The sequence below is a fragment of the Grampus griseus genome (genome assembly GCF_964374135.1).
Source record: "Grampus griseus genome assembly, chromosome: X".
Classification (NCBI taxonomy): Eukaryota; Metazoa; Chordata; class Mammalia; order Artiodactyla; family Delphinidae; genus Grampus; species Grampus griseus.
The window spans coordinates 63,675,831-63,703,097 of record NC_138999.1 but is presented as its reverse complement, the minus strand read 5'-3'; the positions used below and the strand labels follow the sequence as shown (position 1 = coordinate 63,703,097).

The 27,267-nt window shown below is 36.9% G+C and overlaps 1 protein-coding gene across 2 annotated transcripts in view; it reads left to right on the top strand.

The window, feature by feature from the left end:
• ZDHHC15 (zDHHC palmitoyltransferase 15) overlaps window positions 1-27,267 on the top strand; it is a gene marked incomplete at both ends in the record, with an annotated part of 102,230 nt that overhangs the window by 48,226 nt on the left and 26,737 nt on the right. For both annotated transcript variants that reach the window (XM_082681677.1, XM_082681676.1), the window contains 6 exons: window positions 9,821-9,941; window positions 17,722-17,791; window positions 19,282-19,314; window positions 20,039-20,159; window positions 24,725-24,857; window positions 26,463-26,589. In XM_082681677.1, the coding sequence (XP_082537803.1) occupies window positions 9,821-9,941; window positions 17,722-17,791; window positions 19,282-19,314; window positions 20,039-20,159; window positions 24,725-24,857; window positions 26,463-26,589 (605 nt within the window). The remainder of the gene's footprint in view (window positions 1-9,820; window positions 9,942-17,721; window positions 17,792-19,281; window positions 19,315-20,038; window positions 20,160-24,724; window positions 24,858-26,462; window positions 26,590-27,267) is intronic.

The following is a 27,267-nucleotide window of genomic DNA, read 5'->3' as shown; positions in this document are numbered from 1 at the left end:
TTAGCATTTGTTTTAAAGCTGGTTTGGTGGTGCTGAATTCTCTTAGCTTTTGCTTGTCTGAATGAGATCTTCCTAGGTAGACTAATCTTGGTTGTAAGTTTTTCTCTTTCATCACTTTAAATATATCATGCCACTCCCTTCTGGCCTGCAGAGTTTCTGCTGAGAACTCAACTGAGAACCTTATGGGGATTCCGTTGTATGTTATTTGTTGCTTTTCCCTTGGTGCTTTTAATATTTTTTCTTTGAATTTAATTTTTGTTATTTTGGTTAATATGTGTCTTGGTTTGTTTCTCTTAGGGTTTATCCTGTTTGGGACTCTCTGCACTTCCTGGACTTGGGTGGCTATTTCCTTTCCCATGTTGGGGAACTTTTTGACTATAATCTCTTCAAATATTTTCTCAGACCCTTTCTCTTTCTCTTCTTCTTCTTGGACCTCTATAATTCGAATGTTGGTGTGTTTAATGTTGTCCCAGAGGTCTCTGAGACTGTCCTCAATTCTCTTCCTTCTTTTTTCTTTATTCTGCTCCATGGCAGTTATTTGCACCATTCTATGTTCCAGCTCACTTATCCATTCTTCTACCTCAGTTATTCTGTTATTGATTCCTTATAGAGTATTTTAAATTTCAGTTATTTTGTTGTTTATTACTGTTTGTTTGCTCTTCAGTTCTTCTAGGTCCTTGTTAAACGTTTTTTTTTTTGTTTTTTTTTGTTTTTTTTGTTTTTTTTTTTTTTTTGTGGTACGCGGGCCTCTCACTGTTGTGGCCTCTCCCATTGTGGAGCACAGGCTCCGGACATGCAGGCTCAGCAGCCATGGCTCACGGACCCAGACGCTCTGTGGCATGTGGGATCCTCCTGGACTGGGGCACGAACCCTTGTCCCCTGCATCGGCAGGCAGACTCTCAACTACTGTGCCACCAGGGAAGCCCCGTTAAACGTTTCTTGTATTTTCTCTATTCTATTTCCAAGATTTGGATCATCTTTAGTGTGATTACTCTGAATTCCTTTTCAAGTAGACTGCCTATTTCCTCTTCGTTTGGTCTTGTGGGGTTTTACCTTGCTCCTTCATCTGCTGCATATTTCTCTGTCTTCTCGTTTTGTTTAAATTAGTGTGTTTGGGGTCTCCTTGCCGCAGGCTGCAGGGTCATACTTCCTCTTACTTCTGGTGTCTGTCCCCAGTGGGTGAGGTTGGTCCAGTGGCTTGTGTAGGCTTCCTGGTGGGGGGGACTGGTGCCTGTGTTCTGGTGGGTGTGGCTGGATCTTGTCCCTCTGGTGGGCCGAACCATGTCCGTTGGTGTGTTTGGGGTGTCTGTGAGCTTCATATCACTTTAGGCATCCTGTCTGCTAATGGGTGGGCTTGTTTTCCTGTCTAGCTAGTTGTTTGGCATGAGGTGTCCAGCACTGGAGCTTGCTGGCTGTTGTGTGGAGCCAGATCTTAGTGTTGAGATGGAGACCTCTGGGAGAGCCCTCACCAATTAATATTCCATAGGGCTGGGAGTTCTCTGGTGGTCCAACATCCTGGACTCAGCTCTCCCACCTCGGAGGCTCAGGCCCAACCCCTGGCCAGAGCACTAAGACCCTGCAAGCCACATAGCATGGAAAAAAAGAAAACGAACAGACAAAACCCCAAGACAAATGGTAAAAGCAAAACTAAACAGATAAAATTACATGAAGAAACACACAAACACATACACTCACAAAAAGACAAATAAAAAAGAGAAAACAAAAAGGCAGAGAGCAACCAAACCAATAAACAAACCTCATAATGAAAACAAACACTAAGAACTAAACTAACAAAAACACAAAATCAAATCAAACACAGAAAGCAAAGTAAAAAAAGGCAAAGAAAGCATAAAACACACAAAAATGATCAAAAGAAAACTAAAAACAAAAGAAAGATGAAAACAAAAGGAAAAATGTACGAAACAACAAAGAAGTAAACATAGAAAACTATAAATTATAGTTTAAAATAAGAGAAAAACAATGCAAAACAAAGAAAAACCAAAACAAGTAAAAACTACAATATAACAAAAAATACAGTAGAAATAGGAAAAAATAAAATTAAAAATATATTAAAAATAAAAGCATAAAAGAGAATATATAAAGTAAATAAAAATTAAAAGAATAAAAAATCAACAAAATTTTTAAAAGTAGCAATAATAATAATATTTTTCTGTGGCTTCAGCTTTCTGTGTCCTTGCCCCCACAGTGAACCATAGCCAGTCCCTGCCTACCCAGGAAGTCCTCCAATACTTCTAGGTAGGTCTCTGGACCTGCTGTGGGCACTGTGGCACCAGCTCAGACTCTTATCTGGCCTTACTCCTGTGTGTACTTGCCTCCAAAGTCCACAATTGCCCCCAAAGTCCACATGCTCAATTGTGGGAACACTCGTCTATTCAGATATTCCCAGGTGCAGTGTTTACCAAGCTGATTGTGGGTGTTTAATCTGCTACTCCTCTGGGTGCTTGGAGAGATTTCCCTTTCTCTTCTTTGGTCGCATGGCACCTGGGGTTCAGCTTTGGCTTTGGCCCCGCCTCTGCGTGTGGGCCACCCTCAGGCGTCTGTTCCCTGCCCAGGCAAGAGGGGGCAAAAGCAATGACTAATTAGGGCTCACTTGCTCTCTCAGTTCAGCTAGAGGGATGGATACAGCAGTCACAATTGGGATGTGCTGGGACTGCTTGCAGTGGCAGAGGCAGGCATGAAGCTGCAACAGCCTAGGTGCACCATGCGTTCTCCTGGGGATGTTGGCCCTGGATCACAGGACCCTCAGCAGTGGTGGGCTGCACAGGCTCCCAGGAAGATGTGGGCATTGACCTGGGTTTGTTCACAGGAGCCTTGGTGGCAGTGGCAGCAGCCGTTGCACCCACCTCTCAGGCTCACGCCCACCTCTGGAGCTTGCATAGGTGGTGCCCTGCCATCTGTGAGCACATGGAACAAGAAGCTCATATAGTGGGCCTGCCCCTCTCCTTGCGGACCCCATGACAATGGTCTCTTGCCTCTCTGGCAGGTCCAGACTTTTTCCTGGACTCCCTCCCAGCTAGCTGTGGTATACTAACCCCCTCAAGCTGTCTTTGCACAGCCTGCCCCAGTCCTCTCCCTGGTTTCTGACCTCCAAAGCCTGTGCCTCAGCACCCAGTCCCCACCTGACCCAGCAGGTGATCAGATAAGTGTCTCGGGCCAGTGAGTGCTGGTTGGCACTGATCCTCTGTGCAGGATTCTCTCTGCTTTCCCTCAGCACCCCTGTTGCTCCCCTCTCCTCTGAGGCTCCAAAGTTCCCCCAATTCCCGCCAGTGAGGGGGCTTCCTAGCATTTGGAAACTTTTCCACCTTCACAGCTCCCTCCCAGAGGTGCAGGTCCCATCCCTATTCTTTTGTCTGTTTTTTCTTTTTCCTTTTGCCCTACTCAGGTGCATGGGGATTTTCTTGCCTTTTGGGAAGTCTGAGGTCTTCTACCAGTGTTCAGTAGGTGTTCTGTAGGAGTTGTTCCACATATAGATGTATTTTTGATGAATTTGTGGGGACGAAGGTGGTCTCCATTGTCTTACTCCTCCATCTTGAAGATCCTCCATTTTGAGGTAATTTGTGTAAGATGTGAGGTAATATTGAGGGTTTGTTTTTTTAATATTATGTCCAATTGTTATAGTACAGTTTGCTGAAAAGATGATCCTTAATGTTTTCAATACGGACTATCCTTTAAAAAATGGGCAAATGACTTGAATAGATAGTTCACTGAACAATACATATGTGTGTGTGTGTGTATATATATATATATATATATATATATGTATGTATATGTATATATAGTAGAGAAATGCAAATTAAGACCACAATGAGATAACATTTCACACCGGATGGCTAAAATATGACTAACTGAACAGATACATGCAAAAGAATGAAATTGAACCACATCGTACACTAAATACTAAAACTAACTCAAAATCTATTAAAGACTTGAATGTTAGACCTAAAACCATGAAACTCTGAGATGAAAACATAGCTGGTAAGCTCCTTGTTATTGGTCTTAGCAATGCTTTTAGGGATCTGACTCCAAAGGCAAGGGCAACAAGAGGAAAAATAAACAAATAGGACTACATCAAACTAAAAAGCTTCTGCACGGCAAAGGAAATTATCAACAAAATGAAAAGCCAACCTATTGAATGGAAGAAGGTATGTTCAAGTCATATACCCAATAAGGGGTTGATATCCAAAATATATAAAGAACTCATACAATTCAATTACAAAAAAAAATCTGATTAAAAATGGGCAGAGTATCTGAATAGACATTTTCCCAAAGATGTACAGATGGCCAACAGGCACTTGAAAAGATGCTCAGCATCACTAATCATCAGGGAAATGAAAATCAAAACCACAGTGAGATATCACCTCATGCCAGTTAGAATGACTGTTATAAAAAAGACAAGAAATAACAAGAGTTGATAAGGATGTGGAGGAAGGGGTACCCTTATTCACTGTTGGTGGGAATGTAAATTGGTGCAACCAGTATGGAAAACAGTATAGAGGTTCCTCAAAAAATTAAAAGTAGAACTACCATATGATCCAGGAATTCCATTTTTGGGTATCTATCCAAAGGAAACAAAAACATGAATTAGAAAAGATATATGCACCCCTATGTTCACTGCAGCATTATTTACAATAGCCAAGATATGGAAGCAACTTAAGTGTCCATCAGTGGATGAATGGATAAAGAAGATATGGTATATATACAATGGAATACTACTCAGTCATTAAAAAGAAAGAAATATTGTCATTTGCAACAACATGGTTGGACCTTGAGGGTATTATGCTAAGTGAAATAAGTCAGAGAAAGACAAATACCACATGATTTCACTTATATGTGAAATTTAAAATACAAAACAAAACTGAACTCAGACTCATAGATACAGAGAGCAGATTCCCAGTGGAGGTTGCCAGAGGAAAAGGGGTAAGAGTGGGGGGGAAAATGGGTGATGGGGATCAAGAGGCATAAACTTCCAGTTATAAAATGAATAAGTCATGGGGATGTAATGTATAGTATACGGAATACAGTCAATATTGTGTTAACTTTGTATGGTGACAGATGGTAACTTGACATTGTAGTGATCATTTTGAAATGCATAGAGATGTCAAATCATTATGTTGTACACATGAAACTAATATAATATTGTATGCCAGATACATTTCAATAAAAGAAATCATGGAATCATATACCATACAAAGGTAAATTTTACTGAATGGAAATTTTTTTAACATAAAGGAAAAAATTGTCAGTGATCCTCCAATATTGAATCAAGCCAAATTCCTATTCAGATGAGCTATCTTCCTTTGCCCAGGAAGTAGAAAAAGAAGATTGTAGGTGTGGTAGAGTGATCACATCAATTGTTCCAATTTCTCATGCTTTCTTGTAGTCATGAACTTTGCCATAACCTCTGATGTCCTCCCACTCTCTCTGCATCTAGCCATGTAACTTGCTTTATCCAATGGGATGTTAGTAGATGTGAGATAAGTAGATGCTTGAAAGAGCACTTACATGTTTCCATTTGGATTTCTCCTCTTGCCTTCTATCACCACCTTGACAACATGCCAGTCTAGCCTGATGGGACACAAACATGGGAGCAGAATTGAGTCATCAGGGTCATCCCAACTAAGATGGATCAATAGTCAGACAATTACCAGATACGTGAGTGAGTTTGGGGACCAGAACTGCTTAGTCAATTCAGCCAAAATTGCCAGCACACAGACCCTTGAACCTTGATGCTTATTATTCTAGATTTCAAAGTTGTATGTTATGAAACATTATTGTGACCATAGATAACTGGTACAAAAAGTAAGGAATTATGAACCATAAGAAAAAGGCAAAAACCAAGGAAAATGTTAACTTTGGGGAGGTGGGAAACTGTGGGAGTTGGGCACACTTTCTTGAAGTGCTAGTGTCTTAATTTATTTTTTTAAATAAGGAAGGCTCTCTGAATAATGCTATGCAGGAATATGAAAACAAGACTGGAGTAGAGCCAATCTAGAGGTATATCATCTTGTGATCAGTTCATGACTTTCCCTAATAATGAAGGTCTCTTCACATCTTTGAATTTTATTCCATGAAATCAAATATGTACAACCTCAGATGAATGTAATAAAATAATTGTAATAAAAACAAAACAAAGACAAAAAGAAAGAAAGAAAGAAGGAAGGAAGGAAGAAAGAAAGAAAGAAAAAGAAAGAAAGAAAGAAAAATGTAAAATAACAAGTGTTAGTGTAAATATGGAGAATTCTGAATCCTCATACATTGCTACTGGGAATTTTAATGGCGTGGCTAGTGTGGAAAACAGGTTTTCATTTCCTCATAAGGTTAAACATAGAATTACCATGTGACCCAGCAGTTCTACTCCTAAGTATATACTCAGGAGAATTGAAAACAGTTGTTCAAACAAATAGTTATACACAGCTGTTCACAGATCACTATTCACTGTAACCAAAAGATGGGAAGGAGCCAAATGTCCATTAACAGGGGAATTCATAAACCAAGTGTGGTATGTCCATACAATGGAATATTATTCAGCCATTATAAAGGAATACATTACTGATACATGATACAACATGGATGAACCTTGAAAACATTATGCTAATTGAAATACAGCAGACACCAAAGGCCACATATTGTTTGATTCCATTCATATGAAAAATCCAGTGAGGCAGAAGGTAGATTAGTGGTTGCCAGGGAATGGGAATGGAGGGAATAGGGAATCACCACTTAATGTATAGAGGGTTTCCTTTTGGAGTGATAAAAATATTCTGGAACTAGATAGTGGTGATGGTTGCAAAACACTGTGAATGTACTAAATGCCACTGACTCGTACACTATAAAATGTACATTTTAAAATGAAATTTTATGTTATGTGAATTTTAGCTCAATAAAATAATTGTCCTTGTCACACTATTTATAAAGCTTGTAGACCAGTAAAAAGGCTGAGTGATTAGGAATTTTGTTGGCCTAAACTGGGTGACATGATGACAGGATTTAGATAATCACTGCAAATGTCTAACATTTAAGACCACGTGTTAATCATTTTTAATGGGTAAAAAGAAAAGGTGAATCTTTTGGACCTATTTGATAGTCATGATATTAATTTATCTAATAACAAATACATCCCAGTCTATCACCAGTTGTCCCACCCAAAGTGCATTTACTGGCTCATTGCATTCTAACCCTCAAAAATGCTTGGTTAGTGCCAGAAATAGGGCATCCAGGCATGACATCCTATTCCAAACCAAAGTCTACTGGCTATATAACCACAAGGTTTCATCACATACAAGCAGTAACAACACTGCCTGTGCCTTTCAAGCTGGGGCAGTATACCACAAGAAAGTTATATTCCCAAGACCATCCCCGAACTTAAAGCGCTGCCCCAAGGTGCTACTTTTAATTATCAACATTAAAAAAGAATTGTTTAAAACTTTATACTTTTAAATCAACTATACTTCAATAAGAAGGTTAAAAATAAGTTAAAAAATAAAACTTTATACTTTCCAGTTAGCATAATTGTTCTTCTAAGAAAACAAAAAAAAACCCAGTTGTTTTTATATTAAATTTATATTATTTAGTTACCATTTTATAATATTGACCTATAGACTTTTGGTTCTGAAAATTCTTAGTTGTGTGTGCCTATACAGTTCATCACAGAATCCTTGGCTTCCTGGGCCTCCACCCATTAAATGCCTATAGTGCACCATATTTACTGTAATAGCCAAAAATTCCCCTATTCATTTCCACATACCCACAGGAAGTCACTCTAGTTTAGAATGACATGATACCATAAAAATGCACCACCACAGGTATGGTTCTTAAAATAGAGTGTTTGATTTTATACATTTCCAATTTTAAAAGTCAGATACATTTAAATTATCTTAAATATTTTATTAATTTATTTGTTTTACTATTTTACTGATGTACAAATACATACTCTATTCCAAGAACTAAGCTGTAAAGAGTATGATTTCATGATTTTTTACCTATATTTACACCTATATAATCACCATCCAGGTTAAGATTTTGAACATTTCCAACACCTCAGGAATCTCTTTCATACCCTTTCCCAATCAGCTTCCTATCAGACATAACCACTAGTCTTTCTATCACCATAGATTAGTTTTGCCTATTTTTGAGCCTCACACAAAAAAGGAATCATAGTATGCACAGTTCTGTGTAAGCCTTTCACTCAGTGCAGTGTTTTCCAGATTCATTCATGTTGATGTATGTTTCAGTTATTCATTCCCTTTTACTGCTGTTAGTTATTCTCTTTTATCACAGTTGATTTATCCATTCACCAATTAAAGGACACTTGTGTTGTTACCATTTATTTCTATTATGAATAAAGCTGCTATGAACAATCTTGTACCTGTCTTTTGGCATACACACAAACACACATACATACACACACACACACACACACACACTCATTGTTCTCTTAGGTATATAACTGGGAATGGAATTGCTGAGTCATAGGGCGGCACATATTTAGCTTATGTAGATAATGCCAAACAGTTTTCCAAAGTGGTTGCATAAATCTACACTCCCACCAAGATCTTCAGATCCTCAAAATGCACCATAAAGGAAGTAAAGAGGAAAGCCACAGACTGGTAGAAAATATTCAACAAAGGACTAGTATACAAAATACATAAATTACTATTCAAATCATTACAAAATCAATAATAAAAAATACACATAACCCAATTATTTTCTAATGGACAAAGACTTGAATAGGCATTTCACAGGAAGATACCCAAATGGCCAATAAACTCATAAAAAGGTGCTGAATGTCATTAGTAATCAAAGGAGTGCAAATTAAAATCAGAATAACATACTGCTACACACTATCTAGAATAGTTAAAAATTTAAAGATTGGCTATATCAAATATTTCTAAATGATTTAAGAAATTGGACTTGTAAAAGAGACTTTAATTACTTGTTATTATCCAGCACTGTTACACCAGTCTTGTGAAGTAAGTATTATTTCCTCTGTTTTACAGACAAAGAAACTTAGGTTGAGAGTATCTGATTTTCCAAAGTGCTTTTTGAACTATTAAATGGCAGAGATTAAGTTTAAATCCAGAGAATGTGATCACAGATCTTTCTCTTTTTCACCTCTGCCTACCCTTTGGCCCAAACAGAAGAAAACTTACAGGTTTGTATTACTTTGGAAAATCATTGGCATTTTTTTTGCCAGATTAGCAAAGTGTAGCACAAACATGGCAACAAGCTCCATACCAGACTAAAAATTTCTGAAATAGTGAGAATATCCAAATTTCTATTCATTTGAAAAATTATTATAGAATGTGAAGACAATGTTGCAAGTAGTCTCATCCAGCTTCTCCAAGAGTGTCACCTATGAAAAATACTCACAACTTAATAAGAAGCATAGTTTATCATCAACAGGGTCCTGGCAACAAGGTATCACATATCAACATGCAATATCGTATTACGGTATAATGGAGTGGAAATGGCATAAGTCTTGGGGTCAAGTGAACTGGGTTTGGGGCTTAGTTTTGCTGCTTTTATTAGTTGAGTGAGTGTAACCATAGATAAGGTACTTAATCTAAGTTTTATTTTCTTTAGTTATAAAACAATATTACCTATCACATAGAGTTATGAATATTTAGATAAAAGCCAAATAAGATAAATGAGATAATTATCCAGAGAAAGTTATAAACCAAATTGGTACCTGAGCTTCAAGGATAGGTAACAAATATTTTCATCCAAATAGTTATTGTTGTTTTTAATCTTTTCTGTGAATTTTGGAAAGTAAAGTCTTGCCTCTCACTTCTCCTTCCAGTTCCACCTGTCCTATACCGACAAGGAGCGCTATGAAAATGAAGAGAGACCTGAGGTCCAGAAGCAGATGCTTTCTGATATGGCCAAGAAACTACCAGTTTACACAAGAACTGGGAGTGGAGGTCAGTTCATCCAAAGTCGCTTAGAGAGGCAGATCAACAAGGATCTCAGAAAGACTGAGTCATAAATATCCTCAATCTAGCCCACTTTTTCCTCCTTTCTTCTGAAGAACACTGTGGAGTTTTTTCTCAACATTTTATTATAAAAAAGGTCAAACATTTACCCAAGATGGAATAATTATAAACATCTGTATACCCACCACTGGAGTCACCACTAACATTTTACTATATCTCTTTATCACATATCTGTCCACAAATCCATCCCTCTATCCATCATCCATCAAGATATCTTATTTAAAAAATTTTTTTTTACTGAAGTATAGTTGATGTACAATGTAGTGTTAGTTTCTGGTATACAATAAAGTGATTCAATTAAACATACATAAATGTGTGTGTGTATATATATATATATATATGTATATATATACTTTTTCATATTCTTTTCCATTATGGTTTATTACAGGATATTGAATATAGTTCTCTGTGGTATGCAGTAGGTCCTTGCTGTTTATTTCATATATACTAGTTTGTATCTGCTAATACCAAACTCCTAATTTATCCCTCCCCACCTCCTTTCCACTTCGGTAATGATAAATTTGTTTTCTATGACTGTGAGTCTGTTTCTGTTTTGTAAATAAGTTAATTTCTAACATTTTTTTAGATTCCACATATAAGTGATATCATATGGTACTTGTCTTTCTCTCTTATTTCATTTAGTATGATCATCTCTAGGTCCATCCATGTTGCTGCAAATGGCATTATTTCATTCTTTTTTATTGCTGAGTAGTACTCCATCATATATATATACCACATCTTCTTTATCTATTCATCTGTTGATCGACATTTAGGTTGCTTCCATGTCCTGGCTATTGTAAATAGTGCTGTAATGAACATGTAGGGTGCATGTATCTTTTCGAAGTATGCTTTTCTCTGGATATACGCCCAGGAATGGGATTGCTGTATCATATGGTAGTTCTATTTTTAGTTTTTTAAGGAACCTCCATACTGTTCATTATAGTGATTGTACCAATTTATATTCCCACCAACAGTGTAGGAGGGTTCCCTTTTCTCCACACCCTCTCCAGCATTTGTTATTTGTAGATTTTTAATGATGGCAAGCCATTTTATTTTTTGATGCATTTCAAAGTAAGTAGCCGATATCAATACACATCCACCTAAATATTTTATTATTCTTTTTTGGGTGAAATTTACATACAAAACATGCACAAATCTTAAGTGTACCATTCAGTATTTTGACAAATGTACACACCTGTGTAACTAAAACCTCTGAAAACATTACCACACCCCAAAAAGTTCTCTCATGCTCCTTCCCAGTCAAGCCCACCACCACAACCAAAGACAACCACTATTCTGATAGTTTTCCACCATAGATTACTTCTACCTGCTCTAGAATTTCGTATAAATGGAATCATACAGTATGTACTGTTGTATCTGGCTTCTTTTATTCAGCATAATGTTCTTGAGACTCATTCACACTCTTGTGTATTTCATTCCTTTTACTGCTGAGTAGTATTTCTTTTTTTTTACATCATTTTTTTCATCTTTATTGGAATATAATTGCTTTACAATGTTGTGTTAGTTTCTGCTGTACAAAAAGGTGAATCAGCTATATGTATACATATATCCCCATATCCCCTCCCTCTTGAGCCTCCCTCCCACCCTCCCTATCCTACCCCTCTAGGTCATCACTGGGCATCGAGCTGATCTCCCTGTGCTATGCAGCAGCTTCCCACTAGCCATCCATTTTACATTTGGTAGTGTATATATGTCAATGCTACTACCTCACTTCGTCCCAGCTTCCCCTTCCCCTACTGTGTCAAGTCCATTCTCTATATCTGTGTCTTTATTCCTGCCCTGCCATTAGGTTCATCAGTACCGTTTTTTTAGACTCCATATATATGCGTTAGCATACGGTATTTGTTTTTCTCTTTCTGACTTACTTCACTCTGTATGACGGACTCTAGGTCCATCCACCTCATTACAAAAACAATTTCATTAGTTTCTATGGCTGAGTAATATTCCATTGAATATATGTGCCACAACTTCTTCATCCATTCATCTGTCAATGGACATTTAGGTTGCTTCCGTTTCCTGGCTATTGTAAATAGTGCTGCAATGAACATTGTGGTACATGTATCTTTTACAGTTATGGTTTTCACAGGGTATATGCCCAGTAGTGGGATAGCTGGGTCATATGGTAGTTCTTTTAGTTTTTTAAGAAACCTCCATACTGTTCTCCATAGTGGCTGTATCAATTTACATTCCCACCAACAGTGCAGGAGGGTTCCCTTTTCTCTACACCCTCTCCAGAATTTATTGTTTATAGATTTTTTGATGATAGCCATTCTGACCGGTGTGAGGTGATACCTCATTACAGTTTTGATTTGCATTTCTCTAATTATTAGTGATGCTGAGCATCTTTTTATGTGTTTATTGGCAATCTGTATGTCTTCTTTGGAGAAATGTCTATTTAGGTCTTCTGCCCATTTTTGGTTTGGGTTGTTTGTTTTTTTGATATTGAGCTGCATGAGCTGCTTGTATATTTTGGAGATTAATCCTTTGTCAGTTTCTTTGTAGATATTTTCTCCCATTCTGAGGGTTGTCTTTTCATCTTGTTTATCATTTCCTTTGCTGTGCAAAAGCTTTGAAGTTTCATTAGGTCCCATTTGTTTATTTTTGTTTTTATTTCCATTACTCTAGGAGGTGGGTCAAAAAGGATCTTGCTATGATTTATGTCTTAGAGTGTTCTTCCTATGTTTTCCTCTAATAGTTTTATAGCGTCTGGCCTTACATTTAGGTCTTTAATCCATTTTGAGTTTATTTTTGTGTATGGTGTTAGGGAGTGTTCTAATTTCATTCTTTTACATGTAGCTGTCCAGTTTTCCCAGCACCACTTATTGAAGAGGCTGTCTTTTCTACATTGTATATTCTTGCCTCCTTTATCAAAGATAAGGTGACCAGGGCTTCCCTGGTGGCGCAGTGGTTGAGAGTCCACTTGCCGATGCAGGGGACACAGGTTTGTGCCCCGGTCCGGGAAGATCCCACATGCCACGGAGCGGCTAGGCCCGTGAGCAATGGCCGCTGAGTCCGGAGCCTGTGCTCCGCAACAGGAGAGGCCACAACAGTGAGAGGCTCACTTACCACAAAAAAAAAGAAAAAAAAAAAAAAGATAATGTGACCATATGTGCATGGGTTTATCTCTGGACTTTCTATCCTGTTCCATTGATCTATATTTCTGTTTGTTTGCCAGTACCATTCTGTCTTGATTACTGTAGCTTTGTAGTATTGTCCGAAGTCAGGGAGCCTGACTCCTCCAGCTTCATTTTTCTTTCTGAAGATTGCTTTGTCTGTTTGGGGTCTTTTGTGTTTCCATACAAATTGTAAAATTTTTTGTTCTAGCTCTGTGAAAAATGCCATTGGTAATTTGTAGGGATGGCATTGAATCTGTAGGTTGCTTTGGGTAGTATAGTCATTTTCACAATACTGATTCTTCCAATCCAAGAACATGGTGTATCTCTCCATCTGTCTGTATCATCTTTGATTTCTTTCATCAGTGTCTTATAGTTTTCTGCATGCTAGTCTTTTGCCTCCTTAGGTAGGTTTATTCCTAAGTATTTTGTTCTTTTTTTTGCAGTGGTAAATGGGAGTGTTTCCTTAATTTCTCTTTCTTATTTTTCATTGTTATTGTGTAGGAATGCAAGAAATTTCTGTGCATTAATTTTGTATCCTGCAGCTTTACCAAATTTGATTTACTCTAGTAGTTTTCTGGTGGCATCTTTAGGATTCTCTATGTATAGTATCATGTCATCCATAGACAGTGACAGTTTTACTTCTTTTCCAATTTGTATTCATTTTATTTCTTTTTCTTCTCTGATTGCCATAGCCAAAACTTCTAAAACTATGTTGAATAATGGTGAGAGTGGGCACCCTTGTCTTGTTCCTGATCTTAGAGGAAATACTTTCAGTTTTTCACCATTTTGAATTATGTTGGCTGTGGGTTTGTCATATGTGGCTTTTATTATGTTGAGGTAGGCTCCCTCTCTGCCCACTTTCTGGAGACTTTTTATCATAAATGTGTGTTGAGTTTTGTCAAAAGCTTTTCTGCATCTATTGAGATGATCATATGGTTTTTATCCTGCAGTTTTTTAATATGGTGTATCACATCGATTGATTTGTGTATATTGAAGAATCCTTGCATTCATGGGATAAACCCCGCTTGATCATGGTGTGTGATCCTTTTAATGTGCTGTTGGATTCTGTTTGCTAGTATTTTGTTGAGGATTTTTGCATCTATGTTCATCAATGATATTGGCCTGTATTTTTCTTTTTTTGTCACATCTTTGTCTGGTTTTGCTATCAGGGTGAGTGATGGGGGCCTCATAAAATGAGTTTGGGAGTGTTCCTCCCTCTGATATATTTTGGAAGAGTTTGAGAAGGATAGATGTTAGCTCTTCTCTAAATGTTTGATAGAATTCTCCTGTGAAGCCAACTGGCCTTGGGCTCTTGTTTTTTGGAAGATTTTTAATCACAGTGTCAATTTCAGTGCTTGTGATTAGTCTGTTTATATTTTCTATTTATTCCTGTTTCGGTCTTGGAAAGTTGTACTTTTCTAAGAATTTGTCCATTTCTTCTAGGTTGTCCATTTTATTGGCATATATTTGCTTGTGGTAGTCTCTCATGAACCTTTGTATTTCTCCAGTGTCAGTGAGTAACTTCTTTTTCATTTCTAATTTTATTGATTTGAGCCCTCTTCCTTTTTTTCTTTGAGTCTCGCTAAAGGTTTATCAATTTTGTTTATCTTTTCAAAGAACCATCTTTTAGTTTGATTGGTCTTTGCTATTGTTTCCTTCATTTCTTTTTCATTTATTTCTGATCTGATCTTTGATTTCTTTCCTTCTGCTAAGTTTAGGTTTTTATTGTTCTTCTTTCTCTAATTGCTTTAGGTGTAAGGTTAGGTTGTTTATTTGAGATTTTTCTAGCTTCTTGAGGTAACATTGTATTTCTATAAACTTCCATCTTAGAACTGCTTTTGCTGCACCCCATAGGTTTTGGGTCCTAGTATTTTCATTGTCATTTCTGAGTAGTATTTCATTGTATGAATATCATATTTTCTTTATCAGTTCACCAGTTGATGCTCAAGTGGGTTGTTTCCAGTGCTCAACTATTATGAGTAAATCTGCTATGAAATTCTTGTACAAGTGATTGTGCAGATATGTCTTCATTTTTCTTCAGTAATACTCACTATGGAGTTTTATTGTTAGTTTTCATATGCATGAGTAGAACAGTACTGGCTGAGCAATTCTCCTCGTTTTATTTATTTTTTTAATACATTTATTTATTTATTTTGGGCTTAGTTGGGTCTTTGTTGCTGCGCGTGGCCTTTCTCTAGTTGCAGCGAGTGGGGGCTACTCTTCATTGCAATGCGCGGGCTTCTCATTGCAGTGGCTTCTCTTGTTGCGGAGCTCAGGCTCTAGGTGTGCAGTCTTCAGTAGTTGTGGCTCGTGGGCTCTAGAGCACAGGCTCAGTAGTTGTGGCTCACAGGCTCTAGAGCACAGGCTCAGTAGTTTTCATGCATGGGCTTAGTTGCCCCTCAGCATGTGGCAGCTTCCCAGACCAGGGCTCAAACCCGTGTCCCCTGCACTGGCAAGCAGATTCTTAACCACCATGCCACCAGGGAAGCCCTCTCCACCTTTTAAAATTTGAAAACGAATGCTTTTTTGACAAGTAATTCTAATGTTTCTAATAAGGAAGTTTGTGTTTCAAGGCTCTGGGAAGTATACTGTTGGACACTTACGTTCATCTATTTATCATTTATTTATTCAACCAATATTTATTAAGATCCCATATGACAATTGGGGATGTCTTAATATAGTCTGGGTATTAGATGATATTAAAGATTTATTGTTTACTTTGTTAGAGCAATAATGTCATGGTGGTTATGGTTTATTTAAAAGTCTTCATGCATACTGAAGTATATTGAAAAGGAGACAGACAGGAAATTTTCTATATAATTTCAAACAGTAGTAAACAGAATGGTGCGATAGAGCAGAGATTACAAACTAGAAGTATATGGGAGGAATTGGACCCAGAGATATATTCTGTTTGACCTCTAATGTGTCTTTTAAAACTTTGCATTTTTACTAATTTTTAACAATTAGAATATTTCTGCATGAAAATCCACAATTTTTGCCTACTCTTGAAAACTCAGACACTGGTAACATTCGATCTGCATTTCCCCATGGCAAAAATTAGCTAAAGCTGAGTAGTAGCCGCTCTTTTTAAACACAGCACGAATTCTCAGGTTCTTCACTCACTACTCACTGTTCCCTGGACCCTTGAAGCATTTGTTTGCAGTGCTCATGATATAGAGTAATAGAGAAGGCTTCTCTGAGGCAATGTCATTTGATCTGAGACCTTAATAAGAAAAAGTAGCTTGCAGGAATTCCCTGGTGGTCCAGTGGTTAGGACTAAGTGCTTTCACTACCGGGGCCAGGTTCAATCACTGGTCAGAGAACTAAGATCCCACAATCCATGCAGAGCCACCAAAAAAAAAAAAAAGTAACTTGCCATGCTAAGGGTTTGGAACTCCATTGAAGGTTTTTAGTGGAGAGTGATATGATCTGATTTAGATTTTAACAAATCACCTGGCTATTCTGTAGAGAATGTATTGTGAGGGGGCAAGAGTGAAAGCAAATAATTAGGCAGCTATTGCAGTCATCTAAGTTAGAGGTGATGGTGGCTTAAACTGGACAGTGGTGTTTGACCGTATCTTTAAAAACATGTTGAAGGAACTAAACATGCATGTCCCTCTCCCCTCCTTGTTACCTCAGTTATACGCATACTTTGGTCACCACCACCACCACATTGCTAGAATGAACACAGAAACTCTGCTGAATTAATAGTTCATTATGTTGAATCAGTTATGTGTGCTTAAGGTACACTTTAGGTTTAATTATTATATTAGCTCAAATTTTCATAATTTTAGTTGTTACACTTAATAATCACATAAACAGTCATACTCTATCAATGAACACAGAGAAAATTAGAAGGAAAGGAAAATGTCTTTCATGCAAGGAAATAAAGAAGGAAGGAGGTAGAGAGGGAAGGAGAACTGATTTTTTATATCATACTTACAAAGTGAAAAGAATCCTGAACTAAAGGGTCAGAAAAACTGTACTAGTCACAGCCTTGCCACTTGCTTACTGTGTGATTTTGTGTAAGTTACTTGACATGGCTCAGGTCTTTATTTTCTACATCTGTGGAATGGTCAATTGAACTAATTTGTTCTAGAATGTCTCTTCTATTCTTCAAATTCTTATTCTAAGAACTACCTTCTTTACCATGCTTTAGGAGTTTTATCCACCTCATACAATCCAACCTCTGGAGACAGGAGATAAATTATGAATCCTGTTTTCAGATAGGAAAGTTGGAATAAACAGAGGCTAAATGATTTTCCCAAGATAACTCAAGCAATTGACAGTATAGTTTGTTTCATAATACAGAATTTTATGATCAGATATCCAGATATGAAAACTTTTCCCCTTACACTCATCCCCCAAAAGGTGCTTTTAAGATTGATCCAACAGGGAAAAAAATACATACCACAATTCTCTTATGTGATCTGTCTTTTGCTTGGTAACTTGAAATGAGATGAGTTTGAGTGCCTGTAATCAGTGTATAACAAGTCACCCAGATTTGCTAGTAAGATATATGGTGTCATATTGATCCCTAACCAGTGCTAACCACCTTATTTTTCCTATAGCCGTAAGGTTCTGTGACCGGTGCCATTTGATCAAGCCAGATCGCTGCCACCACTGCTCTGTCTGTGCCATGTAAGTGACAGCCATAATTCCCCTGGGCTGAGCTTGGCCACTGATGGTTGCCTTAAAAACCAAGTGACTTATCCTAACATGTTGATCCTAAAGAGCATTTCCTTTCAATCATAATGAGCACATGCCAAATACCCTCACAGGGGTGATGATGATTCAAACTATTATAAAGATAGGAAAGAGAAATAAAACTGCATTTTAAAAAATAAACATTTTATTTTAGAACAGTTTTAGATTTATAGAATCATTTATAGAATTTATAGAATCATTGTATGTAGTTCTTATATGCCCCACACCATTTTCCATGTAATATCTTACATTAATATCTTACATTAATATGGTACATTTCTTACAATTAATGAACCAGCATTGATTTTTTATTTTTAGCCAAAATCCATACTCTATTTAGATTTTCTCAGTTTTTCCCTGAAGTCCTTGTTCTGTTACAGGATCCTATCCAGGATACCGTATTACATTTAGTTGTCATGTCTTCTAGGCTCCTCTTAGCTGTGATAGTTTCTCAGACTTTACTTGTTTTTGATAACCTTGACGGTTTTTAGAATTGTCGGGTATTTTGCAGACTATCCCTCAGGTGGGATTTGTCTGATATTTTTCTCATAATTAGATTTAGATAATGTCTTTTGGGGGAGGAAGACCAGAGAGATTAAGTGCCATTCTCATTATATCATATCAAGGGTACGTACTATAGACATGACTTATCACTGCAATGTTAATCTTAATCATCTGACTGAGGCAGTGTTTGCCAGATTTCTCCACTGTAAAGTTACTCTTCTTCCACCCCCACTCCATACTGTACTCTTTAGAAGGAAATCTCTGTGTACAGCCAACACTAAAGGAATGAGAAGTTATGCTTCCCCCACCCTGCCTTGCAGGCAGAGTATCTACATAAATTATTTGGAATTCCTCTACATGGGAGATTTGTCTCTTTTCCCTCATTTATTTATTAAATCATTTACTTATATCAATATGTGGGCATGGACAATCATTTTACATTTGGGGTTATAAGTCAATACTACTTTATTTTGTTACTCAAATTGCTCCAGCTTTGTAAAATCCCATTTTTATACTAATAAATATAAGCTTCATGTCCTTCTTCTTGAGTGCTTGTTCCATCCATGTTTCTCTTACCCTTGATTCAAGCACAGGCTGCAGTCATGTTTTCTTCTTTACTTTTATTAAACTAAGTAAATAAAATGAGGAGAGGTATCTTGGACCTACCCTCTGTGTCAGTATCCTAGAGTTCCCTTTAAAAAATGCCTTTTAAAGGTTGGAATTTTAGTCATGTAACTTGCTGCCAGCATGATCCTAAAGTTTTGTGATTGGCTCATCCTAGGAACAACTGAGGACAGAATAGTTTTGGAGAAGCTATAGTGGAAATCTAAGAATGAGTGTACTGGGACCATGTAAAAATACTGGTGATACCCTGAGTTCAATTCTGAAGTTTATCACACTGTATTTTCTTCCTTTTGTAGGTGTGTATTAAAAATGGATCATCATTGCCCTTGGTATGTCCTTTTGATTAATTTCTCCCCTCTAATAGGGTCAAAGTTGTTCAATGCCTACTTTCCTAAGCATAGTTGTAAAATGCCTGTTTCCCCTACCATAATTCACTGGGCTTTGTATTTGTGTGGGGAACAGGGAAGGCGTAACATTTTAAAGGAAGAATAAATATACCATCAAAGGTGTGATAGTGAATTCCTGGTGTCACAGAGCTAATGGTCTCTTGTCCATTAGCTATAATAACGAAAGAGAGTACAGATAGTTGTCCCCTTTGACATTACATAATTCAGTTCTTTTTTTAGCTGTCTTGATGTTTGAAAAACTCTAGATTGTTAATTTAAGCAATTCTCCAAATTTTGTATGTCTGACCTAGAGAACCAGTATGAAATCATCTAACTATAAAGAGAACATGCCATAATATACTAAGTATAGCTGCGGAGATTGTAGTAGGTTTTCAGCATCCAAGATCCAGGTTTGCTTGGGTGTGTCAGGAACCAGTCCAGAACTGTTAGGTAGGCCAGCTGTCTCTGTGTCTGTAAATAAAAGGAAAAACAAGTGAGACATGAACTTGTGTTTCCAGTCTGTTCCTATTAAGGCACTTAAATTTCTGTTGAGTTTCTACACAACAGATAATGAAGCAGCAGGGGTAACACAGTTCACTCTGTATCAGTGTGTTCTAAATCAATGGATCCTGATTTCAAATTAGTTTTTCTTTTTTTCCTTTTTTAGGGTTAATAACTGCATTGGATTTTCCAACTATAAATTCTTCCTTCAGTTCTTAGCTTATTCTGTTCTCTATTGCCTGTACATTGCTACAACGGTCTTCAGCTATTTCATCAAATACTGGAGAGTAAGTTAAAAAATCCAGAAGGGTCCCCCCACCAAGAATAAATACACACCTATTCCAATCTGTGACATTGTTCACATTATCTTTTTCTTTTTTACATTTTGAAGTAGCTAATACTGAAGTAGTCAGAAGGGAAAGCACAGAAAACAAGTTTCCCACATTAAATATTCTGAGATTTAAGAGGCTGTTATTTAGATGTCAGTTAAAGTTTCTATCATACATGAGAATCTTGTTGGGCCTCCAGGAACCTAATCTCTTGAGACTTACTGATTCTTTACAATGTATTTATCTAATCAAGTTTTAAAAATCTACTTCTTACCAATTTTAGATTTGAAAAATGTTGAAACTAATTCTAAATCCCTAGTTTCCTAAGAAAAAGGCTGACAAAGCACTCCCTCGTTGTCAGAAAATACTTTCTAAATCCCTGTTCAAAGGAAGTTGCAAAATTCCTACTGGACAGAAAGATTCATTAACTCATTCAAAATGAAAAGGGAGAGTCTTATTTGAACTTTGTATGACAAACTCTGGGTAGGGTATAAGGAGAACTGAGTTCTAATACTGGCTCTGCTACCTGCTTCACTGGCTCATTGCCAAGATCAAATGAAACATGTTGAGGGACTTCCCTGGCAGTCCGGTGGTTAAGACTTCACCTTCCAATGCAGGGGGTGTGGGTTCGATCCCTGGTCAGGGAGCTAAGATCCCACATGCCTCACGGCCAAAAATCCAAAGCATAAAACAGAAGCAATATTCTAACAAATTCAATAAATACTTTAAAAATAGTCCACATCAAAAAAAAAAGAAAGAAAGAAATGAGGAAATCATAAGATATTATCCAATGTAAGGTTAAAAGAAAAAGATTAACCTTACACTGGATAATACCTTTAAAACAATGAAACAGATGTTGAAAATATTTTACTTTTCAAAACATGATTTCAATCATTATAATGAAATCTTTTTAAAAATCCTACTTTCACCTTTCTTCTACTTGAAGATATCAGTTATATCCCATCTATTTCCAAAAAATTGAAGGCAGATTTTCAGTTTACATATGTATATGGGGTCTGCAGCAGTATAGTGATTTTTTTTTTAATTTCATGCCAATGGACTCCAGAAGATATGTCTTCCCCACATACAACTACAATACAGTTACTAAGACATTATAACCTTACATGATGAGGGCTTTCCAAACTGAACCTGAATAGCAAAAAGCATATGTGGGCAGAGCTACTGGTTATTACTTTAGGAATTGCACAAGAGCCTGTATAACAGGAATATCTCACCTCAGGGGGAGAGGTGAAGCACATAAATCCTGTGAGTAGAATATAGCTTATAATAAACTGGAGAAAAAAAGGAGAAAGGCAAGGCAGTGAGAGCATAAATAGCTGAGAATATTTAAATTATTAATTAGTGCTTTGATCCCTAGTAGTGTAGAAAATATAGTGTAGAATATTATAGAGGTATGGGCTTTGCATTCTCTCTTCGACTTGCTTAATCAATTCCAATATTTAATAACTTTAAGAATCAAGAATTATATAATGCATATCAAAATCTTCAACTCAGGGATATAAAAGTATAAGCAGAAATGAAGTTTTATCATAAATTGTCCCCAAATACAAAATGCTTCATCATCCTGGTGTCTCTTCTTTGGCCCCTTTCCACATCACAGGATCTCTTATCTATTGCCCAGGTTTCCATGACCTTTTTGGCATTCTATTCACACACTAAGCCACTACCATAAAAAAAATCTCCTGCAACCAATTCAGCAGGGAAAGTGTCAGCCTTGGTCTTCACTACAGACTTTACTTGGTCCTTAACAGAGTAGGCTACTGTTTAAAAACTACCCTTTGATAACAGAGTAAACAATGTTGTATTTCAATCATTTTGCCTTTGGCCCTCCTAGTCAGCCAATAATCAAATACCACAATGCCAGCCAGGTGCTGTATGCTTCTTTTACCCTCGAAAGGTAATATCTAGATATGAATTAATCTCCAGAAATGTGCCAGTATTCACAAGCAAGGGGTGAAAATAGCCTTGCCCTTTTCCTATTCCTTCATTATTTTCTCCACAATAAACTAGCTCATGCCTGACAGATGCCAGGCGAGGAAACCTACCCTGGCTTGCCCTCATAATGAAAAGGGCATTGACAGTTCAGAGAAATGCTTCTTTGCAGTCTCTCCAGCCAGAGAGCACTTTAGTGTGGTTTAAAGATGGCTTTCTCAGTTCAAATTGAGTCTCCCCTAAAATGAAAAGTAAACACTGCCATGTATTTTAAAAGCCATGTATCAAGGAGACTAGCTGTGCTCCTAAGAATAGCAACCTCCATTTGTATGGTACTTTACCATTTTCAAAGCACTTTCATATCTATTATATCATCTTATCCTCACCACAACCTTGTGAACTAGGTAAAGCAGGAATTATTAGACTAATTTAAAGGTGATAAAACTGAGGGTCATAGTAGTTAAGTGACTTGCTCAGGATCACCCAGCTTCTAAGTTGCAAAGTGAGAACTTGAACTTGTCTGACTCTTAAGCCCAGTAATCTTAAACACTGTACCATGTCCTACTGCCCATTATGGTCCTACTATAGAGAAGCTCTAGCTCCTTTGAAATAAAGAATTCAGAAGACCATCAGATTGTGGTTCTCCTCTCAATATTAACTTAAAGAGTAGCACTTTGATAGGAAATTGATATTTGACTTATGAAAAAAATAGTAATATACACCTCCCACACTGGGCCATGAATCTCCTCATAGAGGCTATGAATTCTTTTAGAACTGAGATAATAGGATTAATCTACCAATAACCACTGTTTCTGGTGGTTATTGCTTTGAGTAATTTAACTTGGTTATCTCCTGAGTAGGTAATTTTGAACATAGGGCCATCACCCTCTTCTAACAAAAAAGAAAGTTAAATATTAAGGACTTTATCAAGGGACAACACAGTAGATATGCTTTGGCAGACAGAAGAGAGTTCTATAAGAGCAATTAGGGAAGGGAAAGACTTGCAGCTCAGCCCCTCAGAGTGTGAACTGACTTTATATCAGTCCCTACTGCCCAGCCATTTCCTTTTGTCCATTTAAACATGAAAGATAAGAAGTAAAATAAATGTGAGCTTTAAAAGCTTTTAAAAACTTATTAAAAAAGTAGAGATTATGAAAACAAAAACACAGCCAGGCAAAAACCACTACAAAATCTTTCCTATAAATTCAAAACAAAACAAACAAAAACCAATCAAATTCAATTTGGGTGCTTAGGCCAAGATTTTGTAGAGGAATCGTTTCAAAAAGGAGCTTCACATAAAAGTTCATGAAGGTCAAAGTCCTTGGTATAGCTATTTCCTGGCGTGCTCTGCCCCCAGGCAAATTTCACCCAGACCACCCCTCAGCTGAAAGCATCTGACTGGTTTACTTCACTTTATCTTCATCCTTCAAACACATACTGTCTGGAAGATTCCCAATATTTCCTTACATCAAAATAAATATAAATCTCCTCTAAGAGACGAAAAAAATCTGTACCATCTGAATTTGCCAAGTGTTTCCAAGCCTTAACGTTCTCCTTCCAAACTGTAGTAGAACTAGATCCTAATGTCAAGGTCCACTTCAACCAAGAATCACGTTTACTACTCAAGAGCATTTGGAAATATTTCAAAGCAATTCATCACACCAAAACAATGATCAACACAGGAAAGGGGGAAATAAAGAAAAGTCTTTCTCCCAACTGCTTACTCCAAAATTGAAAATATTTTCTAATATTCTCTTCAGAAGACAAAATGTTACATGCTGTGCATGCTATAAAACTTTAGAAAATTCATTCTAGTCTGGGGCTGCTTTAAAAAAACAAAACTGTTGCCATATGGAAAATGAGATGTCCCAGCTAACTATAAAAATCTTTAGCTACCTACTTTTACAATTACCTGTCAAATCTTGCATGATTTTACTGTCTAAACAGCTGTTTCACAGGATGTAATATACCAGCACATTCTACTTCAACTATAAAAAACAACCACACAAAATTTGCAGTAGCTTTAAAATCAAGTCGACTTAGAAGTAGAACATTTTAAAATTCTACCTATGTGTTTTAACTTCCTACATATATCACTATGACATTTTTAGCACACATATATCCAAAGAAACATGACATATAAAGTATTCCAGAATAACCCACCTTGAAACAAGAGGATGAACCATATGACCTCAAGATCACCTCTAGCCAATGACTCAAAATTTACAAACTAAATGGAATACAAGCTTAAGAGGTTGCATACCAGTTATGGCTTCAGTATACTCTTTTAACCTTACCCTTTTCTAATTGGTACATTATATACTCTATTTTACACTGAACTGCACTTAAGCAAAGATCCATTTTAGGCTGTGTAGGCTGATAGCATATCCATAATAAGGTATGGTCATCCACAGAAAGAACTGTTTTGTAAAAATTTTACAAAATCTACTTTTTTAATTACAGCTAGACATTTTATACATATGGAAGAAAGTACTAACCTATACAGAAAAACTAGCCAAACCTTATGACTTTAATCCTTTGTTTCTGTTTGTTTATTATTTCTTTTCTAGGGGGAATTACCCAGTGTTCGCTCTAAGTTCCATGTCCTTTTTCTCCTCTTTGTGGCCTGCATGTTTTTTGTCAGCCTTGTGATTCTCTTTGGTTACCATTGTTGGCTTGTCAGCAGAAACAAAACCACCTTAGGTAAGACTGGATATTAAGGCTAGGAAAAAAACATATGAATGTATATCCCTGTGACCTATGGATTGTTCCTAAGGAAGAGAGAAACTTCCAATGAAACATTTCACCTGCAGTGACATCTCTTTGCCTCCAAACGGAAACAGATGTAAACATGTTTTACCAAACTGGAGAGCCATAGTGAATGAAGCTTACAGACTAAAGAGAACATTAGTGAATAAAACCTCACACAAAACCAAAAATAACCATTGCTTTTTATAGTTCATTCTGGGTAATAGTTCTCCAGATTTACAGCTTGAAAATTTTGAAAGGGTGTTCACATAAGGAAGTGAAGGAAAGAATCAGTACAGAAGGGAGCATCAGAAGGAGGAAGTCAAGGTCAATAAAGATAGAAAAATCTAATTTATTGAACACTTCTAAAAACAGAGTCCTGAGAAAAAATCCAAACCAACAAATAATTGAATATCTACAGTTATCAAGGAGCTGTGTAGGGACTGTGGGAATGAGATAAACACATTGAACAAGTGAGTCTCTAGAAAATGAGCACAAGAAATGAAAATTTTTCTCTGAAAATTTTTCCACTACTCTATATTCTCGGCTTTTATTTGGAGAATTGCATTTCTGATGGATCCAGTGCAATAATCGTTTTCATGGTGAAACAAATATTTATACTGTACACAAATCAATGCATGAGGGTTAAGGAGAAAGTGTCCAAATACTGAATGTTTAGCTAAGATAAATTTGAGGAAAGTATAGTACAAAAGCCACTATACTTTTGGAATTCATTTGCTAATAATGATAACAGCTAAGAACGTATTTGCACTTATTTTCTAAACCAAATATATATGTAGCACTTAGTTGCTAGGGTAGTAGATTAGCATATTTGGCTTAGAGATCAGCTACAACCTAGAAAAGTACTAAAAGCTTCATGATAACACAATCTGAAAACAAAGAACAAAAGGGAAATGGTCAGATGCAGCCAGAGTCCAACAGTGAAAGTGTTTGCTTAATGGGATAAATGTGTATCTAAAAATAATGTGCACTAACATGGTCCAATTTCTCATAGTCGTTGAGGTGATTATAGTTCACCCATTGACATTTTTTCTGGAGTAAAACTCAATTTCTTACATTGCAGGCTTCAGTGTGAACATGTTCATTTCTGAAATGTTTCAAAACCAAATCAATGTCATTACCATCTCTTTATGCGTCATTACTTTCATCCCAGCTCTAAATATAGAGACCATTTGGCTGTTACTGCCATTTAGATTCAAATAAAGTGCTGTTAGATTTGTTCTTTCACTCCTTACATGCAGTACAAACTACATACTACCCCTATGACTGTTCAATTATTTCTACCATCATGTGTTTCTTCTGCATTTTTTTTAAAAAGAGTGTACCAATTCTTTATGTTTAATAACAAACTTACTTTGTATTAAAGTGATTAAGCTGGTTTTTACCAAGTAATTTAGCAATAACTAAGAATGAGGGGCCTGTGCTACCACAGCAGAAAATATTGTAGAAGCAAGTCACATTCATGGAGAACTGTAAAATTGTAATGGTCCTGATTATTGCTCTCTTCTTCTTTTCTTCAACTTCCCTACCCCACCATAGAGGCCTTCTGTACTCCAGTGTTTACAAGTGGCCCAGAGAAAAATGGGTTCAACCTTGGCTTCATCAAAAATATCCAGCAGGTGTTTGGAGATAACAAGAAGTTCTGGTTAATACCTATTGGGTCCAGGTAGGTAACTATTACCACTGAAAGAAGTTGATGCTGGACCATGCCTTGAAGTAGCAAATTCAATTTTGACTGTATTATGCACTAGATATCTGTCCAATGTAAAACTGTATTTCCCGTGTTTTTCATTACTAGGTTAGTAAAGATAAATCAGGTGGTGAGGGCATGATACAATAAGCATTCTCATGCTTTGTGTGTAGCAGTGTAAACTGGTACCAGTCATTTGTAAATGAATTTGGATTGTAAACAACTCTGTTGTTTTTCTTCTGTATGTATTTGTACATATTTTTAATCACAGTATACATACCACTTTGAACTTTACATTTTTCACTTAAAATATAGTAATCATTTCCCCTTATTGTGACATAGTCTTTATTTTTTAAATTTATTTATTTTTGGCTGCATTGGGTCTTCATTGCTGTGCACAGGCTTTCTCTAGTTGCGGCAAGCAGGGGCTACTCTTCATTGTGGTGGCTTCTTTTGTTGCGGAGCATGGGCTCCAGGCACATGGGCTTCAGTAGTTGTGCATGTGGGCTCAGTAGTTGTGGCTCGCGGGTTCTAGAGGTCAGGCTCAGTAGTTGTGGCACACAGGCCTAGCTGCTCTGTGGCATGTGGGATACTCCCAGACCAGGGATTGAGCCCGTGTCCCCTGCATTGGCAGGCAGATTTCCAACCACTGCA